The 22,500-nt window shown below is 37.2% G+C and overlaps 2 protein-coding genes across 2 annotated transcripts in view; one reads left to right on the top strand and one right to left on the bottom strand.

The window, feature by feature from the left end:
• Positions 1–7,109, bottom strand: part of LOC107562637 (cytosolic carboxypeptidase 1-like) — a 22,991-nt gene extending 15,882 nt beyond the window's left edge. Inside the window, exons 1-3 of the mRNA XM_016247311.1 lie at positions 6,904–7,109; positions 5,406–5,469; positions 4,797–4,918 (exon numbers count right to left, since the gene is read on the bottom strand). Of these exons, the coding sequence (XP_016102797.1) occupies positions 4,797–4,918; positions 5,406–5,437 (154 nt within the window). The 5' untranslated portion in view covers positions 5,438–5,469; positions 6,904–7,109. The remainder of the gene's footprint in view (positions 1–4,796; positions 4,919–5,405; positions 5,470–6,903) is intronic.
• Positions 7,110–9,014: 1,905 nt separating this feature from the next.
• Positions 9,015–22,500, top strand: part of LOC107562657 (N-alpha-acetyltransferase 35, NatC auxiliary subunit-like) — a 22,415-nt gene continuing 8,929 nt past the window's right edge. The window contains exons 1-15 of the mRNA XM_016247336.1: positions 9,015–9,145; positions 10,196–10,229; positions 10,319–10,433; positions 10,590–10,664; positions 14,141–14,308; positions 14,513–14,579; positions 15,079–15,122; positions 15,214–15,264; positions 15,368–15,451; positions 15,546–15,660; positions 16,304–16,584; positions 16,798–16,904; positions 17,256–17,322; positions 17,382–17,480; positions 21,033–21,211. Coding sequence (XP_016102822.1) covers positions 9,025–9,145; positions 10,196–10,229; positions 10,319–10,433; positions 10,590–10,664; positions 14,141–14,308; positions 14,513–14,579; positions 15,079–15,122; positions 15,214–15,264; positions 15,368–15,451; positions 15,546–15,660; positions 16,304–16,584; positions 16,798–16,904; positions 17,256–17,322; positions 17,382–17,480; positions 21,033–21,211 — 1,607 coding nt within the window. The 5' untranslated portion in view covers positions 9,015–9,024. The remainder of the gene's footprint in view (positions 9,146–10,195; positions 10,230–10,318; positions 10,434–10,589; positions 10,665–14,140; positions 14,309–14,512; positions 14,580–15,078; positions 15,123–15,213; positions 15,265–15,367; positions 15,452–15,545; positions 15,661–16,303; positions 16,585–16,797; positions 16,905–17,255; positions 17,323–17,381; positions 17,481–21,032; positions 21,212–22,500) is intronic.

Genomic DNA, 22,500 nt, shown 5'->3' with positions numbered 1-22,500 from the left:
AGTAACCGCAGAGATCAGAAAAAACCTGAACGCATTTCAAAACGGAGCCAAGTATAGACTAACAAGATCAGCCCATATTATTAATATTTTTTTCACAAGATCAGTTATTCATATTTTCTTTAGTTATTAATAAAAAAACTTAAAAAAATGTATATATATATATATATTAAAAACAACTTTCACGAAGTTTGTTAATAAACTTCGATAAGTTTGTTAATTCATAGCAACATTTATCATTAAAATGAGCTAAAATGAAACTTATAATTATTACTTTTATACTGCAATTCGACATATTTATTAATTTAAATGATGTATTACATGATAAAGTTGATATACATTTACTAAAGAGATATGTACAGATCGATTTAGTTGTGTGTGAAAGATTTGTTGCAGTTGATCCGTTTCATTAATACTAAATGTTCAAACTTTATTGATAAAACTGCAACTGACTGAAGCTGAAATTAAAATTAATATTCCTATTACTATAAAATTCATTTTTATAATACACATTACAGACAAAACCATGATGTTAATGTTTAAAATGCTCAAATGTCTCATCTACTTCAGAGTAGATTACATATGATGATGATGATGATATAAACAATCAAGCTGTTTTTCAGAGATTTGCTATACAGTATATAATAAAACTGACATTTTAAAATTTGATTATAGGAGCTGCTACACTTAGTTAGCAGCTAAACATAATGAATGATGCATTTAGCCGTGTGAGCGTGTCCTGCTCTGATCTTACCGGGGCTGCACGGGGGCCGACACAAACCGCCGGTCTTCCTTCTGTAGTCCATCTTTATTCTCAACACATATCCAACCCACTCTTATGCCTCTTCTCATAACTTGTACGCACTCCAGCGCTTCATCCATAACACTGGGGAAATTCTACATCGGTGTAATCATATTTCACACAGAAGCAGAGCCCTCCCATGCACTGCCCAGGTGCTGTCAGTCAAAACACACACGCCTTCAAAGCCCACAGCAGATCAATGACAGTCATGAGCCTGAGAGGATATGGCCGAGAATGTGAAGGGGAACTGAAAGATGACACAGAGAGACAGAGAGAGAGAGAGCACAAGAAGTGACCACTGGGAGACGTGGGAACACTTGCTGACAGTATCGTGTGGGGGTCACTGTGCAGACAGTGTATGGTTACGGGTAGCGGGGGTCAGGGGAAGAACAAACCAATGCTGGATATCCCAGAGCTGTCACATTTCACAGCTGATCTCCTCTGCATCTCGGGGCCTGCATTTAAAGGCAGGGTGATTTGGTTCAAAAACATTTTTTGTTACGCTCGTTGAAAGTCTCTTCACATCCCCAGAGCAATCACAAAGTGAAGTGGTCTAAATGTATTTATATCGTCTGTGGAAGGCGTAGGACCATAAACTGTTCGTCCAATCATATTCCTCGGTCCGATAGGCTGTCCAACCTGCCTGCCAACGTATGTATTTGCAAACCTCTTTCACACATGATCTGTTATCATCAGTGTTCTGTTACTCTATTGCAGACCGAGCGATTATTATGTGATATTTTGTGCGAGTGTGTTTTTGTGCTGCACCATCGTTTAGACCTATTTAAAAACGCCAGTAGATGGCAGCCCAACCCTATCTTAATGAATGATTCATTGACTCATTCGTTCAAACAATTCATTCAAAACAGTTGATTCATTTAAGACGGGCATACACTGTGTGAGTTTGGACACTCGGGAGGTTATGATGAGCCATTGCACACATTACGAGTCAGTTAACCTGATAACTGTGTCGAAGCAGTTGATTTTTGACACAACTGTACTGCCCCGGTCCTATGGGGTGCTCAAACAAAATCAAGAGCACCCTCAGCTGAAGCTGTAATAATAGCATATTATAACAGATTTGGCAAACAATCCAGTGCATATTTGCGTTTGCGCTCTGCTCTGGTTTTTTTTCTACAATGTGTTTTTGCAACATTGGGACATATCCGTTTCAGACATACAGTATATGATTTCGTGATTTCACAGACATAAATGATTTCTTGATGGCCAATCAGAGGCATTTATGTTAGAATCCACGCATCGCTTGAAACGCCAGAGTTTTGTCCAGTGTTGAGTTCTGCACGCTCACGAATCCTCTAATTTTTACAGAAGACTTATCATACAGTGTAGAGATATTCATTGATTATAACGGAACATTGTGAGATCACGATGAACTAAGATGAGTGACAGCTTTTTAGTGTTCACAGCGCTCTTTGCGCCATAGCAGTGGACGGCACAAAAATATGTCAAAATAGATCTGCATTATGGTTAGAGAACCCTAATTTCAGAAGCACCCTCAGTGATTTGATTCTGGATGAGGGCCTGAACAGAGAACACCACAGCCATTCCAACAGAAACAATTAGAGTTTTCCTGACTCATAGGTTCTTTACATGCATTCTGCTAACAATCACATAATATACTACGTGGTATAAGTTGGCTGGCCTGAGATTGCTTGCTCAACATTTAAAGGGGTCAGGACATGAGAAACTAAATTTCCCCTGGATCTTTTGACATAGAAGAGGTCTTTCTATGCTTAATACATAAAATAATAATAATAATAAAAACATGTCATGACCCCTTTAATAGTCTGATTCAATGATTCAATGTTTGCTATAAACTGGTCTTGCAGGGCGCTATCAGAAACCCTCCACCTCCCCCAGCACCACATGTCTAGATCAGCTGCAAGATCGATGTTAGGGCTGGGCGATTTTCCCGATTCATTCAAATTTATTGTTTTGCCACAATTGTATTTTTTAGAAATCGAGGAATTGCGATTTTGAATATAAATATTACCAAATGTTAGAATTAGACGCTGACAATATGCCGGTGACAACAGTAAAGAGAAAAGAACGATCCAACCGCATGTCGGTGCATGTGATTAACCGTTCACGTGTGACGCGCTCAGTGAAGGACCATAAATATAGGCTAAGCGCCATTCACACAGAATGCGCTTTTGTGTTGACAAAGATGCAACGTGGGCAGTGGAATAGGTAAAACATGCAAGAAGATGGGAGTGAACTTCTTTTAACTTGAGCGCAGTGTTTTTAGAAAGCCGTTTCATGCATGAGACGCTGCAAGAGACGCGAGCGCAACAGTCAAACACATCCATGTTTACACAGAAAAAACTATGGAAAAGCAGCGCAATCGAATAAAAAACCTGTAAAGAACTACTACTGTAATGCATGTCTGATATTTCATGTTTGCATCATGGTGACAGGCTGAAAGCTGCTGTTGTTTTTAAAGAAAAGTCTACTGGTGTTATACCTTCAGTCATTTTGAATTACCTTGACTTTTGAAATTTTCTAAAATAATTTTCCTCGTATTATTTCTGAACACATAATATGTATAAGACAAGTTTGTACAATATGTAGTTGGTAGTTTTTGCATCTTTTCTGCAAAGATATTTAAGTGATTTGTTTAACATTTACATCATGTTGACAACTTCACGTGTGCTGCATTTGGAATAGAATTTTCTTTAACTAGAGGGTTAATAAATAAAAAGTAAATTGAATCATGTTATAGTTACATTTTCAAGTTGACTAGTTAAAAATCGTAAAAACAAATGAGAATCGGTCAAACATTCTGGAAAAATCGAGATTTTATTTTTTGCAAAATCGCCCAGCCCTAATTGATGTATGCATATTCATGCAGCAGCGGCATATCTGACATGCTCACAGAAGCGCGTCTGTGTATCTACTGGCAGTAGCAAGTCTGCAGCAGCATGTGTAGCCGATCTAGTCCGCCAAGACCAAATATAGTAACACTGTCAAATCCATTAACATGCTAAAGCTATTCGAAGAGTTGTCATGATTTAAATATTACATAATAATTGCTTTAATGGAACCGTCAGACCATTCTCACTGGATTCAGCACTGGAGGAAAGCTGATCATTTCACAAATTAAGACTGAACATATTAATGTTAATCTAATGCTATTTCATGCATTCTGACTTATTTACACTGCTAAAGAGTTGGATTCTCATGCTAAACATGACCAAAGTCTCAAAAAACGAGTTGGACGTATGACGGGGAATTTCCGTGCAAAAGCTCATTCAAGGTTCGTATAAGTTTCAGAATGTTTTTTTTTCCTGAGTATGGCCCTGCATGACGTAATGAAGCGCTGGATTCCTTGTATGGGCACTTCTCCCGGAAGAGTGCGCACACATCAACCAGAGCAAGAGCAGCCCACCAATGTGCTTCATTCAGGATACAGAAATCATCAGGATCCGATTCTGGATCGAATAGCCTATATATGGCTGAATCAGATTTTCAGTTTTTGTTCCTGTTTTATTGCAGACAATCGCTACGCAAAAGCTGCGCATGCTTGTGACTCTTTAGCTCCGCCCACAGCACGCCTCCAGGAGCTCGACTGGTTTCGGAGAGAAGTGGCACATCTGTTTCTGTCTTTAATAAATCTGATAAAACTAAAGACTCTTCAGAGATATGAGGCATGCAGCACTACTCTATAGGTACTCAAGATTAACATGAGATTGGCAGAAACTGTGTGTGTTATGTCTCCTTTAACCAGCAGTCGATTACTATATTATCGGCAAAAGTCAATATGAATTCCACTCAACAGTATAGTCTAAACAATGACTTAACAGCTATTTGGTTATCGGATAGCATTAGTTAACCAATTAGTTAAGAAATTTTGTATTATCTGAATTTTGCATAGAAAGATCAGAAACTTGTAATAAGAAAGTAAAGTTAAATTTGATTTGGACTAAATATTGGTTTTATTGTGCATATGTGAAGGTGGATATGTGTGTCAGGTCACCTTGAGTCTGGATGAGGTGAAGGATTTTGCCTGTGATCTGCCGGATGGCGTCATTATCAGAGACTTTATGCTCCTCGTTCAGTCTTTCCAGCTGACTCAGCAACATCAGCACCCGGGAAGCACTGGGAATACAGGAAACCATCACAACAGGCAAAGTACACCATCGTCAAAGCTTGCTACAGAGTAAAGATGTGTCGCACCTCTTTAGGCAACAACAAACTATGTACACTGCATATCGTCATCACAGAGCAGCTAATGAATGTGTGTGTGTAATTTTGGGAACAAATTTGTACCCAGAAGTGAGCCAAAACCTCCTTTTAGGGACACATTTGTAAACATGGTATAATATAGGTATATATTCAACATTTAAAAAAAAAAAATTATACATACTGTATATAGATATATATATTTTTTTTTGTAAAAATGCTGAAAGTGTACTGTTAGTGTTAGGTTATAGTATTTGTAAATATAGTATAAAAACAATACAGCTAGTTAACTGTATATAAAAATATATAGAAACAATAGAGGTGTCTGTAGAATGTCCCCATTTAGTTAGTAAGTGTGTGTGTGTGTGTGTGTGTGTGTGTTTATAAGAGGGGGAAATCTAACCTTTTTTCTGCCGCCATTTTGGGTTTATTCATTTCTTGTCACATTCAGTAAGACATCAAACTGACTGCCGAGGGGAAGAAACATTTAGAAATGTGTTTATGTAGAAAATCGAATTTAATTGATCAAGAGTATCAAGTCACACGAATGCATTAAACAACACCATGAGCTCATACAGCAACACCATGGAAGGCTACTTCACACAATCTTGAACAATAAGCACCCTACCTAGTCAAGGATGGAAAACAGCAGCAAGGACTGTGTCTCAAACCTAGTGAGCAACCTATTTATACAGCTACCCACCTATCAGAGCCTACTGAGCTGCCAAACTAGACAACATTGTTGGGCGTCATTGTCTATCAGTCTACACAGGCAGCATTTTTGGGCATCAGACCCTAGAAAGCTTCCAATATATATAAAACGTAGGGTATCTAAGACTATCTGTCTATATAGACTGCATTTTTGGGCATCAAACCCTCGAAGACTATTGATATATACAGCATTTAGGGTATCAGAGCCTATCAGAAAGCATGTTTGGGCATCAGAATATACTGAGCTTCCTACACAGATCATGTTTTTGGGCATCTCATAACCTTTCTGTCTACATAGACAGCATTTTTGGGCATCAGACCCTAGACAGCTTCCAATATATATAAAACGTAGGGTATCTAAGACTATTCTGTCTATATTGACTGCATTTTTGGGCATCAAACCATAGAGAGCTTTCTATATACTGTATACATTATTTAGGATATCAAAGCCTATATAGCATTCCTGGGCATCAAAATCTACTGAGCTTACTACCTAGACAGCATTATTGAGCATTGTAGCCTTTCTGTCTACATAGACTGCAGTTTTGGGCATCAAACCCTCGAAGACTATTGATATATACAGCATTTAGGGTATCAGAGCCTATCAGAAAGCATGTTTGGGCATCAAAATATACTGAGCTTCCTACACAGATCATATTTTTGGACATCTCATAACCTTTCTGTCTACATAGACAGCATTTTTAAGCATCGACCCCTAAGAGAGCTGCCACATATCTGTGCGCATTTTAGCCTACCTGCCCACACTGACAGCATTTTTGGACATGAAAACCTACTAAGCTGCCTAGTACATAGACTGCCATTTTAGGGCATTATAGGCCCCCAAACAAGCTGTCTATGTAGGGCGTCTGTTTGGTTTTGAGCCACGGCCAGTGTGCAAGTACAGATCAGATACTGTATTTACATTAGGTTCTCAAAAGAAGTTGGTCATTGTGAATCACACTGATTACAGTAAGACGCAGCTCATATAATGAATAATTCATTCCTTATCAAACATTAAGTTGCTAAGCCCCTCCTGTAAGAAGTCAAGTCATGGTCAGATCCACCTGTCCTCCGGAGAAAGCTGTACTGTAGCTGTACTGTTAGCACGGATCCGCATGCGGGACAGCTGGTGTCTGTCACTGGCAGAGCAAGAGCGTAACACCGGAGCAGAAATACATGCGTCTACCCACCTTTAATTGAAGCACACGAGCCCTGCGCCATCTGACCTCCTCACCGCGTTCTCTTGGCAACACACACACACACACACACACACACACACACACACACACACACACACACACACACACACACACACACACACACACACACACACACGAGCCCCCCGATGGTGTTATTATTTACTCTAACCCACAACACACACACACCCGGAAGTGAGGGCGCGTCCAGTCACAGAGCTGGCGCAGAATGCATGATCTGCTCGGTATACACTGCCACATCGGTCTGAAGCACAGATGATTTACAGATCAGCGTCAACGCGACGTAACGTAACGTAACGTAACGTAACGCCAGCTGACGTGAAGAGAGACAACCCCAGCTAGACTGAAACCACTAGTAAGTTATTTTGGGAATGACCAGAAGCTGATGTGAAAGGAGAGGCTGGTGTTTCTCAGTGCATGGTGATAAAAATTAATCAATTAATTAATTTGTTTGTTTGTTTATCTGCCTATGATTGAACAAAAAAAGCACAGGGCCTTCTACGCCATAAAACGGCAATGTCCTATAGAGATCCCCATTAGAATTTGGCTGAAAATATTAGAATCAGTAATTGAGCCCATTGCCCTCTATGGCAGGGAGGTGTCTGTGTCTGTGGTCTGTGTCTGTGTGTCTGTGTCTGTGGTCTGTGGTCTCTGTGTGTGTCTGTGGTCTGTGTGTGTGTCTGTGGTCTGTGGTCTGTGTCTGTGTGTCTGTGTCTGTGGTCTGTGTGTGTGTCTGTGGTCTGTGTGTGTGTCTGTGGTCTGTGTCTGTGGTCTCTGTGTGTGTCTGTGGTCTGTGTGTGTCTGTGTCTGTGGTCTGTGGTCTCTGTGTGTGTCTGTGTCTCTGTGTGTGTCTGTGGTCTGTGTCTGTGGTCTGTGTGTGTGTCTGTGGTCTGTGGTCTGTGTCTGTGGTCTTGGTGTGTGTCTGTGGTCTGTGGTCTGTGTCTGTGGTCTGTGTGTGTGTCTGTGGTCTGTGTCTGTGGTCTGTGTGTGTGTGTCTGTGGTCTGTGTCTGTGGTCTGTCTCGCTTGACTGTAGATGCCACATTCGGACATATTGGTCTGCATTTAAAGACTAGCGACTAGCGAGCTGCTTGCTAACTTAGACAGCATTGTGAGGGATGTATAATGGCCAAACATGCTGTCTGCGTTGTTAACTCACTAGATTTTGAGACATGGATTGTGTTAAAACCATATTATGCTTTAAAAGTTGTGCTCTATTTAAAGTTCACAGTGCAGCCCTCAAAATACTAATTAATTGTCATTTTAAATCTTCACCACTGTCCCTCAGACCACTAGGTTTTACCCGTGTGTCAGCAAGTTGTTTTCAAATGTAATAACATTTAGTATGATCACCTTTTCTTTAATATATTTTAATAAATATCAGGTATGTTGTTTCATTTTGACATAAATATATGATATGTTACAATTTATTTTCACAAAAGTTAATTGAAACCATAAAGTAGACACTTGCATTTAATATGCTTTATATGTATAACTCCAAAATGGAACGTCCCGTCTTTGACCCATGTGTATTTTGTGTTCACAGCGGTCTCCATGGTGATGAAGTCTTCGGTAGAGGAGGAGGAGGGAGGATGGGGTCTCGGGATCCCAGAGAAGATGAGAAACAACGCCAGCTGGGTGGATGTCACCCAGGAATTCAAAGGAGCCTGTAGAGGTGTGTGTGTCGCACCAGTGGCTTATTATGAGAGAATCAACTCTGCAGCAGATGTCACGGTCATCAGAGAGCACATGATCTCAGAATAGCCCTGAGAAACGCAGGGAGAAAAATGGGCCGTGTTTATGTGACATTTACAGTAATATTCAAACCAGATTTTTCCAAAACAAGCAAAAAAATCCATGCATCGTTCAAATGTAATAACATTTAGTATGATCACCTTTTCTTTAATATATTTTAATAAATATCAGGTATGTTGTTTAATTTTGACATAAATATATGTTATGTTACAATTTATTTTCACAAAAGTTAATTGAAACCATAAAGTAGACACTTGCATTTAATATGCTTTATATGTATAACTCCAAAATGGGACGTCCCGTCTTTGACCCATGTGTATTTTGTGTTCACAGCGGTCTCCATGGTGATGAAGTCTTCGGTAGAGGAGGAGGAGGGAGGATGGGGTCTCGGGATCCCAGAGAAGATGAGAAACAACGCCAGCTGGGTGGATGTCACCCAGGAATTCAAAGGAGCCTGTAGAGGTGTGTGTGTCACACCAGTGGCTTATTATGAGAGAATCAACTCTGCAGCAGATGTCACGGTCATCAGAGGGCACATGATCTCAGAATAGCCCTGAGAAACGCAGGGAGAAAACTGGGCCGTGTTTATGTGACATTTACAGTAATATTCAAACCAGATTTTTCCAAAACAAGCAAAAAAATCCATGCATCGTATCACTAGCAGTTAGTTATGGAGGTAAAAAGTGATTCCTAAACGGGATGCAAGCTTTATCACATTACAGTCCATGCTTTTAATCAGTGATTTATGACATTGTGTCTTGCATTTTCAATGCTCTGGAGAAATGTTGATCGTATGCAGGGTTCTTTCTCTAAAAGTGCAGTGAGGCACGGCTGCAGGAATATCTTCCTGATGTGGTCGGTTTTGCCATTTATGGTCACTAAGAGTAGGGCTGCACGATTAATCGAAATTTACTGCCGATCGCAGAACCGCGCTTCACTGAAAGATACGCACGACAATCGCAGCTACTGTCGAAGATTTACTACTGATCGCAGAACAGTGCTTCACTGAAAGATACGCACGACAATCGCAGCTTCTGTCATCGAAGATTTACTGCTGATCGCAGAACCGCGCTTCACTGAAAGATACGCACGACAATCTCAGCTTCTGTCGAAGATTTACTGCCGATCGCAGAACCGTGCTTCACTGAAAGATACGCATGACAATAGCAGGTTCTGTCGAAGATTTACTGCTGATCACAGAACCGTGTTTCACTGAAAGATACGCATGATAATCGCAGCTTCTGTCGAATCTCGATTCCATTTCGATTTATCGTGCAGCCCTAATAAGTTAACATAACTAAGAGATCTAAAAATAACTTGCTATCATACGAGCTTGACCGCATCGTGAATCAACTCCAGCACTGTCACCTGAATACATTTGAGTAATCGAGAACAGGCATTTTTGGACCGTCCTTCATGTTTTATCATGGTCTCGTGTAGATAAATCTGTCCTGTATAATCTTGTAGAGAATGCTGTACAGAAACTGAATTTGCTGAATGAATGTGTTGCAGAACTCAAACTTGGCGAGTTGCTGCATGACAAACTGTAAGCGTGTTTTACTGATTTGAGTTTTACACACAATTGAACAGTTGGTGCATGAGTTCAGCAGACGTCAAATGCTCGTGTTCCTGTAGGTTCGGTCTGTTCGAGGCCATGTCTGCCATTGAGATGATGGATCCGAAGATGGATACCGGGATGATCGGAAACCAAGTCAACCGTAAAGTGCTCAACTTTGAACAGGCTGTTCAGGTAACATCCCAAAAGAGCTGGTTTCACATAATCCTGATACTTTATTTTGTTTAATAAAGTGAGTTAATAGTAATAATGAACCTGAATATAGTGAGTTTAAGAGTGGATGTATACTGTACTGTAATTAATTTTTCCTCGGTCTCGGTCTTTCTGAAGGATGAGGCCATACGGGTGAAGGATCTGAGTATCCCTGAGCTCATCGGGATCATGGACACATGTTTCTGCTGTCTGGTCAGAATGATATTGCCAACACTCTATTGGGTCTCATGAAAGTAAAAAAAAAAAAAGTGTCTGTAATGGTAATAAATAATAGTAATAACAATATACAATAGAGTAAAATAAGTATTTAACAAGTACAAGCATTCAATAATCATACAGTGTTATTTAATAGTTTGGGGGAAGTTTGAGTATTTTATGTTTAAATTTTTTTTTTTTTAATTAATAGCGTAGGATGCATTAAATTGATTACAAGTGACAGTAAAGACATTTGTATTAATACAATATTACAAATGCTGTTCTTTTGAACTTTCTAGTTGTATATGAAGCAGTACAACTGCTTTCAACATTAACAATCAGAAATGTTTCTTGAGCATCAAATCAGCATAATTAGAATGATTTCTGAAAGATCATGTGACTCTGAAGACTGGAGTAATGATGCTGAAAATTCAGCTTTGCATAGCAGGAATTATTTTTAATTTTATTCCTTTTATTTTATTCCATTTATTTATTTATATATATGTACACACACTACCGGTCAAAAGTTTGGGATCAGAACAATTTTTTATGTTTTTTAAAGAAGTCTCTTCTGCTCATCAAGGCTGCATTTATTTGATTAAAACAAATACAGACAAAAACAGTAATCTTGCAAAATGTTTTTTTGCAAGAAATTTTTATTCTTTCTTTTTTTGAAAGAAATTTAAACTTTTATTCAGCAAGGATGTGTAAAATTGATAAGAAGTGATAGCAAAGATTTATAGTGTTAAGAAAGATTTATATTTTCAATAAATGCTGTTCTTTTTAACTTTTTATTCATCAAAGAATCCTGAAAAAGTATCGCAGTCTCCAAAAAAATATTAGGCAGCACAACTGTTGCCAACATTGATAATTCTAATAATAAATCAGCTTATCAGAATGATTTCTGGAGGATCATGTGACACTTTATACTGGAGTAATGATGCTGAAAATTCAGCTTTGCATAGCAGGAATTATTTTTAATTTTATTCCTTTTATTTTATTCCATTTATTTATTTATATATATGTACACACACTACCGGTCAAAAGTTTGGGATCAGAACAATTTTTTATGTTTTTTAAAGAAGTCTCTTCTGCTCATCAAGGCTGCATTTATTTGATCAAAAATACAGAAAAATCTTTCAAAGTAATCTTGCAAAATGTTATTACAATATAAAATAGTGATTTCTATTTTAATATCCTTTAAAATATAATTTATTTCTGTGATCAAAGCTGAATTTTCAGCATCATTACTCCAGTATAAAGTGTCACATGATCCTCCAGAAATCATTCTGATAAGCTGATTTATTATTAGAATTATCAATGTTGGCAACAGTTGTGCTGCCTAATATTTTTTTGGAGACTGCGATACTTTTTCAGGATTCTTTGATGAATAAAAAGTTAAAAAGAACAGCATTTATTGAAAATATAAATCTTTCTTAACACTATAAATCTTTGCTATCACTTCTTATCAATTTTACACATCCTTGCTGAATAAAAGTTTAAATTTCTTTCAAAAAAAGAAAGAATAAAAATTTCTTGCAAAAAAACATTTTGCAAGATTACTGTTTTTGTCTGTATTTGTTTTAATCAAATAAATGCAGCCTTGATGAGCAGAAGAGACTTCTTTAAAAAACATAAAAAATTGTTCTGATCCCAAACTTTTGACCGGTAGTGTGTGTACATATATATAAATAAATAAATGGAATAAAATAAAAGGAATAAAATTAAAAATAATTCCTGCTATGCAAAGCTGAATTTTCAGCATCATTACTCCAGTCTTCAGAGTCACATGATCTTTCAGAAATCATTCTAATTATGCTACTCTGAAGACTGGAGTAATGATGCTGAAAATTCAGCTTTGCATAGCAGGAATTATTTTTAATTTTATTCCTTTTATTTTATTCCATTTATTTATTTATATATATGTACACACACTACCGGTCAAAAGTTTGGGATCAGAACAATTTTTTATGTTTTTTAAAGAAGTCTCTTCTGCTCATCAAGGCTGCATTTATTTGATTAAAACAAATACAGACAAAAACAGTAATCTTGCAAAATGTTTTTTTGCAAGAAATTTTTATTCTTTCTTTTTTTGAAAGAAATTTAAACTTTTATTCAGCAAGGATGTGTAAAATTGATAAGAAGTGATAGCAAAGATTTATAGTGTTAAGAAAGATTTATATTTTCAATAAATGCTGTTCTTTTTAACTTTTTATTCATCAAAGAATCCTGAAAAAGTATCGCAGTCTCCAAAAAAATATTAGGCAGCACAACTGTTGCCAACATTGATAATTCTAATAATAAATCAGCTTATCAGAATGATTTCTGGAGGATCATGTGACACTTTATACTGGAGTAATGATGCTGAAAATTCAGCTTTGATCACAGAAATAAATTATATTTTAAAGGATATTAAAATAGAAATCACTATTTTATATTGTAATAACATTTTGCAAGATTACTTTGAAAGATTTTTCTGTATTTTTGATCAAATAAATGCAGCCTTGATGAGCAGAAGAGATATTTTTAAATAATTTAGACATTTGCTTGTTTGTTTATTTACTTCCAGTAAAATAAAAATAATTATTAGGTTTTCATTCAGACAGATTTTTTTCATCATTATTTATGAACGATGAGTGTTATTGTGTGTGTGTGTATGTATGTGTATATATATATATATATATATATATACACACACACACACACAGACACACACACACTAACACTCAAAAGTTTGGGTAATATTATTTTTATTTTTATATATAAATGTAGCATTGGTGAGCGTAAGAGACTAAAACATTTTACTGACTCTAATTTAAAAAAAAATCTTACAGACACCAAACTTTTTATTAGTATAGTAGTATTTTAAAGGGGTCATATGATGCTTTTTTAAAGATCATTATTTGGTGTAACAGAATATGTTGACATGCTTTAATGTTCAAAAACACATAATTTTTTTAAATACTGTACATTATTGTAGGTCCTCTATGCCCCGCCTCTCTCAAATGCTTCGTTTTCTACAAAGTCCCTCCTTCCGACAAGCGCAGTCTGCTCTGATTGGCCAGCTGACCCAGTTTGCTTTCGCCTAGAAACACACAGCGTCTCCCTGACATGCTGCTTCAACACTGACTGTGGTTACTGAAACCACGCCTTCTTTCTTTGCGTGCACATTTGGGCAGCATTACGCAAATATTTCCACGTAGTGAGGTAGATATTTGGGGGCGTGTTAACCAGCCGTTTTAGGGGGGCGTGGCAGAGTCTTAACTTTGATAAAGAATATCTCTTTGGTTTTGAGACTTTAGTCTTTGCAACTTCAGGGATCTTATCTATGCACAATCAGCTTGTAACACTCCAAAGAGAAAGGAAAACTTGAAATCGCTTCATATGACCCCTTTAAACAAAGCAGTGTCTGGTTGAGTGTTATGAATATCAGTGTGTATGCTGTATTGAATATTGTCTCACTGTTGTCTCAGATCACATGGCTGGAGGGGCATTCTCTGGCTCAGACTGTGTTTACGTGTCTCTATGTTCATAATCCGGATCTGATTCAAGACCCTGCACTCAAAGCCTTCGCTCCGGGCATCCTCAAGATCTGCGACATCGCCCGCGAGAAAGTCAACAAAGCTGCTGTGTTTGAGGAGGCAAGACGCAGTGTTTTATTTCTCAGACTGTTGTCCCAGCGGTGTTGTTTTATTAAGTTATCAGTGTCTGGTGTGATTACTAATGGCATAATGTACATGTATGAACAGAGACACAACCAAAACTTAAATCCATTCAATCTTCAGTGTTAAATTTTGCTGTTGGTTTCTTCAGTGAATATGGATTTGTCTGTTTTCCAATCACAGGAAGACTTTCAGGCCATGACTTACGGCTTTAAAATGGCAAACAACGTAACAGATCTGAGAGTGACAGGTGAGTGTAAAGACTGACCTTTATTGGGATTTTATATTTTGCTTAAATAAAATTAAGGATATTTTTGTATTTATTTTTATATTTTGTACTTATTGTTTTATCGTCATGACTTAAGTGCCTTTTCCCCACCAGTTCTCAATACTGTAATGGAAAAAATTATAATTATAATATTTCTTTTATTTTGAACTTTATATTAGTTGAAATTGGAGCAGCAAATCAGCATATTAGAATGATTTCTTAAGGATCACGTGACTCTGAAGACTGGAGTAATGATGCCTAACATTTAAAAAGTAAAACATCTAGACAAATTACGGAGAATTTGAGGAGAATTTACAAAAGAATTAAAGAGAATTTCGAGGGTCAATATTCTTAATTGACATGGAAATAATGTTTTGATGCATTTTCCTTATGCAAAAATGTAAATGAGTGAAATATGACTCGGATATATTTTTGTAAGATTTCAGTTTCTTTTCATTTCACCATTTAAATTGTAATGTAGGCATGCTAAAATATGTTGAGGATGAACTTCAGAGGAAAGTGAAGGTATGGTGACTCCATCTTAAGACTTTTCATGATTCTCCTCAGGTTTTTCTCTTGTTAAATATCTTCTTCTTCCTCTTCCGTTTTCTTACAGAGTACACGCAGTCGACAGGGTGAACAGCGAGATCCTGAGGTTGAATTAGATGTAAGATGATATACAACCATTTTGCCCAATGTTCGATTCAGATAAAGAGATGGATGGATGGTTTGGGTTGTTGTTGTTGACTTTCTTTCTCCTTTGCCCTCAGCATCAGCAGTGCTTGGCTCTGTTCAGTCGTGTTAAATTCACTCGTCTGCTGCTCAGTGCTCTCATCTCCTTCACTAAAAAAGAGGTATGACATTATTAAATTCACTCAAGCATATTGCTTCACGAAATGATTCATCCGTTAATTTCCTGATGTTTGATTGGATGATTCAACTTTTCAGACGAGTGCTGTCAGTGAAGCACAGAAGCTAATGACTCAGGCTGCTGACTTACTGCCAGCGATTCACTCCTCCGTACAGTACGGCATACAGTCACAGAATGACACAACCAAAGGAGGTAACACAGTCTTCGCACGTGACACAATGTTAATCAATATAACACTCACAATAAACTTGCTGTCAGCTAGAATTTATTATAATCCTTTTTGTTTAAATTAAAAATGCAATTTTAATATTTTTTTTGTATTTCGTAAAAGTAACTTAATATTTAAAATTCTATTTTGAATGTAATATTTTTCATTTTATGCTTGATTACATTAAAATTGTCATTTTTAATTTGTAATATAATTCATTTTTTATTTTAATTTAACTTAAAATTTGTCGTTTTATTTTTAATTGAATTTAATATTTTTAATTGATTTTTAATTAGTCATTTTAATATAATAATTTTTTTTGTTTTAATTTAACCCCATATTAATATTTAATTTTACATTTTTTATGTAATTATTTTTTATTTTAATTTAACCTATAATTTGTCATTTAATTGAATATTTTTCATTTATTTTGAATTTAATAAAAAAAAAATGTTTAATATAATACATTTTTAGTTTTAATTTAACCCCATATTATTCATTTTATTTCTAAATTATTTTAATATTTTTAATTTAATTTAATTACTTTAATGTTTAATTTGTTTTGTCTGAAAAATTGCTTTTTGGCCATATGTAATTCCACAAATGTTCACACCATGGCTTTTGCAGATCACCCAATCATGATGGGTTTCGAGCCGCTGGTTAACCAGCACCTGTTCCCGCCCACTTTCCCACGATATGCCAAGATCATCAAGAGAGAAGAGATGGTCAACTACTTCAGCAAACTCATAGAGCGCATTAAAACGGTCTGTGGGGTCATCAACATAACCAACCTGCACAGCATCTTGGTAAATACCTCTCAGTATAAATACAAGGTTGTTTTAAAGATAAATCTAGCTAATGCTGCTGCATGTGCTTCTCCGTGTGTGCTGTCCAGGTCTCTGCTGCAGGTGAGACCATCTTCATCTGACATTATAAATCTCTTCTGTGGTCAGGAAATGTATTTTTAATGCTTTATTATCAACGAATAACACAAATAAAACAGGTCTTGGATACATTATAGAGACGGATTGATCAGGAAATGTATGATATGATGGTTGGTCTTGACATGTAGATAGTCTTAACGCTCGCCTGAATGCTGTCTGTCTGTCTGTCTGATGCAGACCACGTTTCAGATTGACAATAAGAAGGTGTTTGGGACTCATCTGATGCAGGACATGATTAAAGATGCACTGCGTTATTTTGTCAGTCCACCTGTCGTCTCTCCAAAGTGAGTGATTATTTGTAGAAATTGTATTTAATTTTATTTTGTAATGTTCCCTAAAGTATACTTAGAATATTGGTAGGATTTTCACATTAAGACTTCATTGTAAACACCCACTGATGTGATTGGGTAACACTGTTGCATATGAAATAAGCATTACACTTGTAACTCTTTTGAAAACCTTTACCATGTCTTCACTATCACAGCTGACAAGATTAATGTTATTTTTATTCCAGTGGTCCCGTTTGATTTTTTCTCCTGCCTGTCCTTATCGACTTACTAAATTATCAGGTCATGATGCCTTTGAGATCACACTATATTCCTACCTTGTTTTAACACTGCTTGGCTTGTTCACAGATGCAGTTTGAACAATAACCACCAGGCTAAAGATTACATTGACTCGTTTGTCACACACTGCACACGGGTTTGTTCACATGTTTTTGATTTAATGTGATGAAATAAGAGTGTTATTATGTGTCACAGCCGTTCTGCAGCCTGATCCAGATCCACGGGCTCAACCGAGCGCGCCAGAGAGACAAACTGGGTCACATTCTGGAGGAGTTCGCCACCCTTCAGGATGAGGTGCGCAGATAGCTTTTAATTGGTTAAAATCGACGTGTAAAGTCAACAGAACGGTCCTGTTTACTTTCTTGATACGTTTCTCGGGTCGAATTCCTCTCGATTCATCGGTGTTAGTTATTACAAAGACCTTAAAGGGATAGTTCACAGAAAAATGGAAAATTCGGTCATTTACTGACAAAAGCGTTTTGTCGTTCCAAACTCATGTTCAAAACATATTTGTATCTATCCATTTAAAGTCCACTCAACCAAAATTTTCAAGCTCAAAAAGTGCATAAAGCCATTGTAGAAGTAATTAATATCAATCCAACGGTTTAATCCAAGTCTTCCGAAGAGACACGTTCACTTTCAGAAGCTTTCTCTCTGAAACTGAAACTTTCCTGTCACGTTATGGTTAAATGTGTCGTTTCATGTTGTCTTATGTCGCTAATATGTTGTTTCATCTTGTAACCTGCTGGCTTCAGGGATGCAAACTTGTCACCTTTCGGCGAAATTCGCAGTTTTGAATTCAAATTGGGTCGTTTGTGTGATTCGTGTAGATCCGGTGAGTTTTTAAAATTGTGTGTGAGGGGTCTTTTTACACCTGCTTTCAAATGCTACTGCGTGTTTCTATTTACAGAGTTGAGAACTGTAGCCAATCACAGGCTTCTCTGTTGACACCAGTGGCCAATCAGAGGTGTGTTTACTGTAGGTTAGTCAGAATCCGCTCTGAACTCATTTTTGTTTTCGCAAGTTTACGGAGTTTTTTTTTTAGTGACGTGACATGTGGCCAAGTATGGCCCATACTCGGAATTAGTGCTCTGCATTTTACCCATCCAAAGTGCACACACACAGCAGTGAACACACACACACCGTGAACACACACCCGGAGCAGTGGGCAGCCATTTATGCTGCGGCGCCCGGGGAGCAGTTGGGGGTCCGGTGCCTTGCTCAAGTCAAGGCACCTCAGTCGTGGTATTGAAGGTGGAAGAGAGTGCTGTATATTCACTCCCCCCACCTACAATCCCTGCCGGTACGAGATTTAAACCCGCAACCTTTGGGTTACGAGTCCGACTCTCTAACCATTAGGCCACAACTTCCCTTCAAAAGGAGTTGTACATTGAAGAGAAAAAGCATACACACAATGTAAATAAGAGATTGATTGTGTAGTTACTTATTTATTATATCAGGAGTTTTCGCGTGAGTTGCGCTACAAGGTGAGTGGCCTTTGCTCGGTTTCTCTACAGAATCCAATAACAATTTAAAGGAAAAGTTTTGTTTGTCTAAGAGGACCAAACGTACACGTATAATGTTTCAGGAATGACAAATGCGAGTGTAAAAAAAAATGACACAAGTGAATCCGCTAAATTGACTGATAACTGTAGCATCGTCTGTGTTGCCTGAATATATTTAGCAGCATTTACAGTTAAAGATAAAACTTAAAGCACTCTTTTTGTTTAAAAAAAGCATTTTTTAAATGAAATCTAAAAATATCTCAAAAATATTTAATGCATTATTATTTAATTATATTGTACTTGCTTTAATTCATACATCAGTACAGTAAAAGTACTAAAATTTGTTACAATAGTCATTTTATAATAAATCCAAGCGCAAAACGTGAAAAAAACTAGAGAGTGGAAATAGCAACTGAGCTAATGAGCGATCCTCTGCTGCCATCTACTGGATATAATGGTAATTTCATGTTATTTTCATATTAAAAGTCTTTTTCCACCAGGAATTTTGGCGGAATTTTGGCGTCTTTGTAACCTTTTTCACCAATGATGAGTTTGCATCCCTGTGTCTTACAACCCGTATACTGATGTATGTCCTCACAATAGTTTAGCAGATAGAATCTTAGTAAATACGTATATCTGAAACACAAGTAGAAAAAAACAACAACTGAGATGACAGAAATGTTTGCAATAGACAGAATAATAACGCCTTCATTGAGCTAGTTAGCGTAAGACTCATGAACAAACTGAATGAACCAGTTCAACATGTAAGTCAGTCTCATTCACAACAAGAACATTTTCGATGTGTCCGTGCACGAATGAAATGACCATGTTGGGTGAATGATTCAATGACTCTCTAATAAAACACGATGTTTGCCACATCTACTGCTGAAACAATGGAACCTGTCACTAAACAAATCAGTAAACGAATATTTAATCTTCAAAAGATTCACGTCAGCTACATTCCCACCAGCAATAAAGGCTACAACGTAGGTGTACCAGCCACACTGACACAAGCTAACTGTTAGGGGCCATTCACACAGAACGCGTTTTTCCATGTAAACGTCTAGACAGAGGTATATGGCCATTGCACTCGCTTGATTGCACATGAGCGCCACGTTTTTACGATGCTGTGACAGAGACAGTGCCACTCAATGTCAGTTCCAAAACAGTGGACCAATCAGAAGACTCCAGAGGCGGGGCAAGCGTTGCGAGCTTTTGCTTACAGTAGTAAGTTTTAGTTGATTGCAACATGGCAGAAGAGGCATTCTGCGCTGCACTTTTTTGAAAAAATGCAAGCAGACTAGACATGTGCCGGTATTCGGTAATGCGATATATCACGATAATGACCATGCACGATATTGTTATCGTCGTGGGCACTTCAAAATACCGTGAATAATTATTTATTACAAATTTTTTTGAATGCATTTTAAGAATACTTTTCCAATCAGCGTGACGCGCTGAATGAAAGCGCACATTCACCCTCTGACAGCAGAAATGAAGCCGTTGCCCCAGAACCCCGGAAACAAAGCAGCTGCGCAGCGCTACTTTCTGAAACCTATTTAAATGATTTAAACAGCCATTCAGATTTGTGTTTTCGCATCACAGCGCCAATTACTTAAATATTTAGACTTAATAGGCTATTTATTGTCAAACTTTTTTACATTTTAATCTGGACTACAACATGCCCTAGATATTGTTTGAAAATGTTTTGAGTCTTTATTGTTCAGTCACACTTTACATTAGTTAACATTAATTTATTAGTAAAACATAAACTGCCAATGAAAAATTCTTCTAAAAATTAATTAATCTTTGTTAATTTCAATATTTGATAACACGTTGTTAAAATCAAAAGTTGAACTAGAGCCAACATGTACTAACAGTTGTATTTTTTAACAAAGATTAATAAATTCTGAAGCCAAATGCTCATTAACTAATGAGATCTTACTGTAAAGTAAAATTTGTGTATTGCTTTATTGTATTTAAATGTTCAGTTTCTTTTTGTTATAAGAAGAAAGTTATTAAACCTGTTATACTTTGACAACACTTTTTTTGCAGCTAAATTTCAATACCGTGATAATACCGTATACCGTGATAAGAGCATTAGCAATGAATCGCAACATGAAAATTTGATTCGCCTTCTGTGTGAAAGACCCTGAGAAATGTGTGTGTTTTTTTTTTTCTTTCCACTCTGTTCATCATAGAAACTGATCACTTTGGAATACACTGGTTTAAACTACTGGAGTGGGTGAACTGTTCCTTTAAACTGTGGGCATGTAAACGATCAGTCTGTTGTCATGATGTGAGCAGTAAGGCATCGTTGAGCGTGTTGGTTGTTGTTTAGGCTGAGAAGGTGGACGCTGCTCTCCACGGTCTGCTGATGAAGCTGGAGCCTCAGAGGCAGCATTTAGCCTGTCTGGGCACCTGGATCCTCTATCACAACCTGCGCATCATGATCCAGTACCTGCTCAGTGGCTTTGAGCTGGAGCTCTACAGCATGCACGAGTATTATTACATCTACTGGTACGACAGCTAAACACTCGTGGTTTTACTGCTGTAGACAGAACAGAATGCATAGGCACAAAATAACACGTACTAAGAATGCACAATATATCTGCCATATAATGGTTATCAGCATTTTTTATTTAACAGATATTTATCGCTCCCCTATTTTAAGATTTAGATCATAATCTAACACTAATTTAAAGGGATAGTGACCAATTATACCAAACCTAAACAAACACAGTTTTAGTGCTGTATACAGATCAGCACAACACATATGCAATATAGTAGTTATCAGCATTTTTTTATTTATCGTAGGGCTGCACAATTAATTAAATTTCTAATCGCGATTACAATTACGGATGCCACAATTACGTAATCGTTCAAGCGGCAATTAATCGTTCAAAGTCCACTTATGTTATTCGGCGTGCTTAAAGGCCCGTTCACACCAAGGACGATAACTATAAAGGTAACGTTTATTATAGTTATCTCAATATTAAAGAATAGCAGAGTCCACACCACAACTATAACGATAAAGACAAAGAGAAAGACAAAGAGGAACGATATCGTTGTGATCACTTTCAAAACGATTTTTTTCCAGCTGATGAACGATAAAATATTGACAGCCAATCAGAATCCATCCTGCTGTAACGAGCTCAAGAATTTAAAGCGGCAGACGATCGTGTGCTTAGAATAAACAGACGATATCGTTATCTTTATAGTTATCGTTCTTGGTGTGAACGGGGCTTTAGATGTGTTTTTTTTCTTTCAACATGTTATCTTAAGGGATTTTTCCATTGTTTTAATTTTAGTATAACATTATAATACCATGCATATTTTTGCTTTTTTATTTAAAGAAGAAACCAATCCAATCTGCTTACCCCCAGGGCATCCAAGATGTAGGTGACTTTGTTTCTTCAGTAGAACACAAATGAAGATTTTTAACTCAAACCGTTGCAGTCTGTCAGTCTTATAATGCAAGTGGATGGGAATCACGGCTTTGAGAGTCAAAAAACATACACAAATAAAACCAAATTAAACCCTGCGGCTCGTGACGATACATTGATGTGTAAAGACACAAAACGATTGGACTGTGCAAAAAACTGAACAGTATTTATATAGTTTTTTTTACCTCTGATTCACCGCAATGTCCGAACTGTCCTGAGCGGCGGCGCGTCCTCAACAGCAGGCACGTGAGGCCTATTCTTCTTATTCTTGCTTTATGGCGAATCGCAGACTTATAAGTGCATTACCGCCACCTATCTCTCAAATGGACCATTGACACTCCTAATTGAGATTGTAGATAGAGT

The sequence above is a fragment of the Sinocyclocheilus grahami genome, unplaced genomic scaffold (genome assembly GCF_001515645.1).
Source record: "Sinocyclocheilus grahami isolate Dianchi unplaced genomic scaffold, SAMN03320097.WGS_v1.1 scaffold831.1, whole genome shotgun sequence".
Taxonomy (NCBI): Eukaryota; Metazoa; Chordata; class Actinopteri; order Cypriniformes; family Cyprinidae; genus Sinocyclocheilus; species Sinocyclocheilus grahami.
The sequence above is the reverse complement of the archived record's forward strand: the minus strand, read 5'-3'. Positions and strand labels throughout refer to the sequence as shown.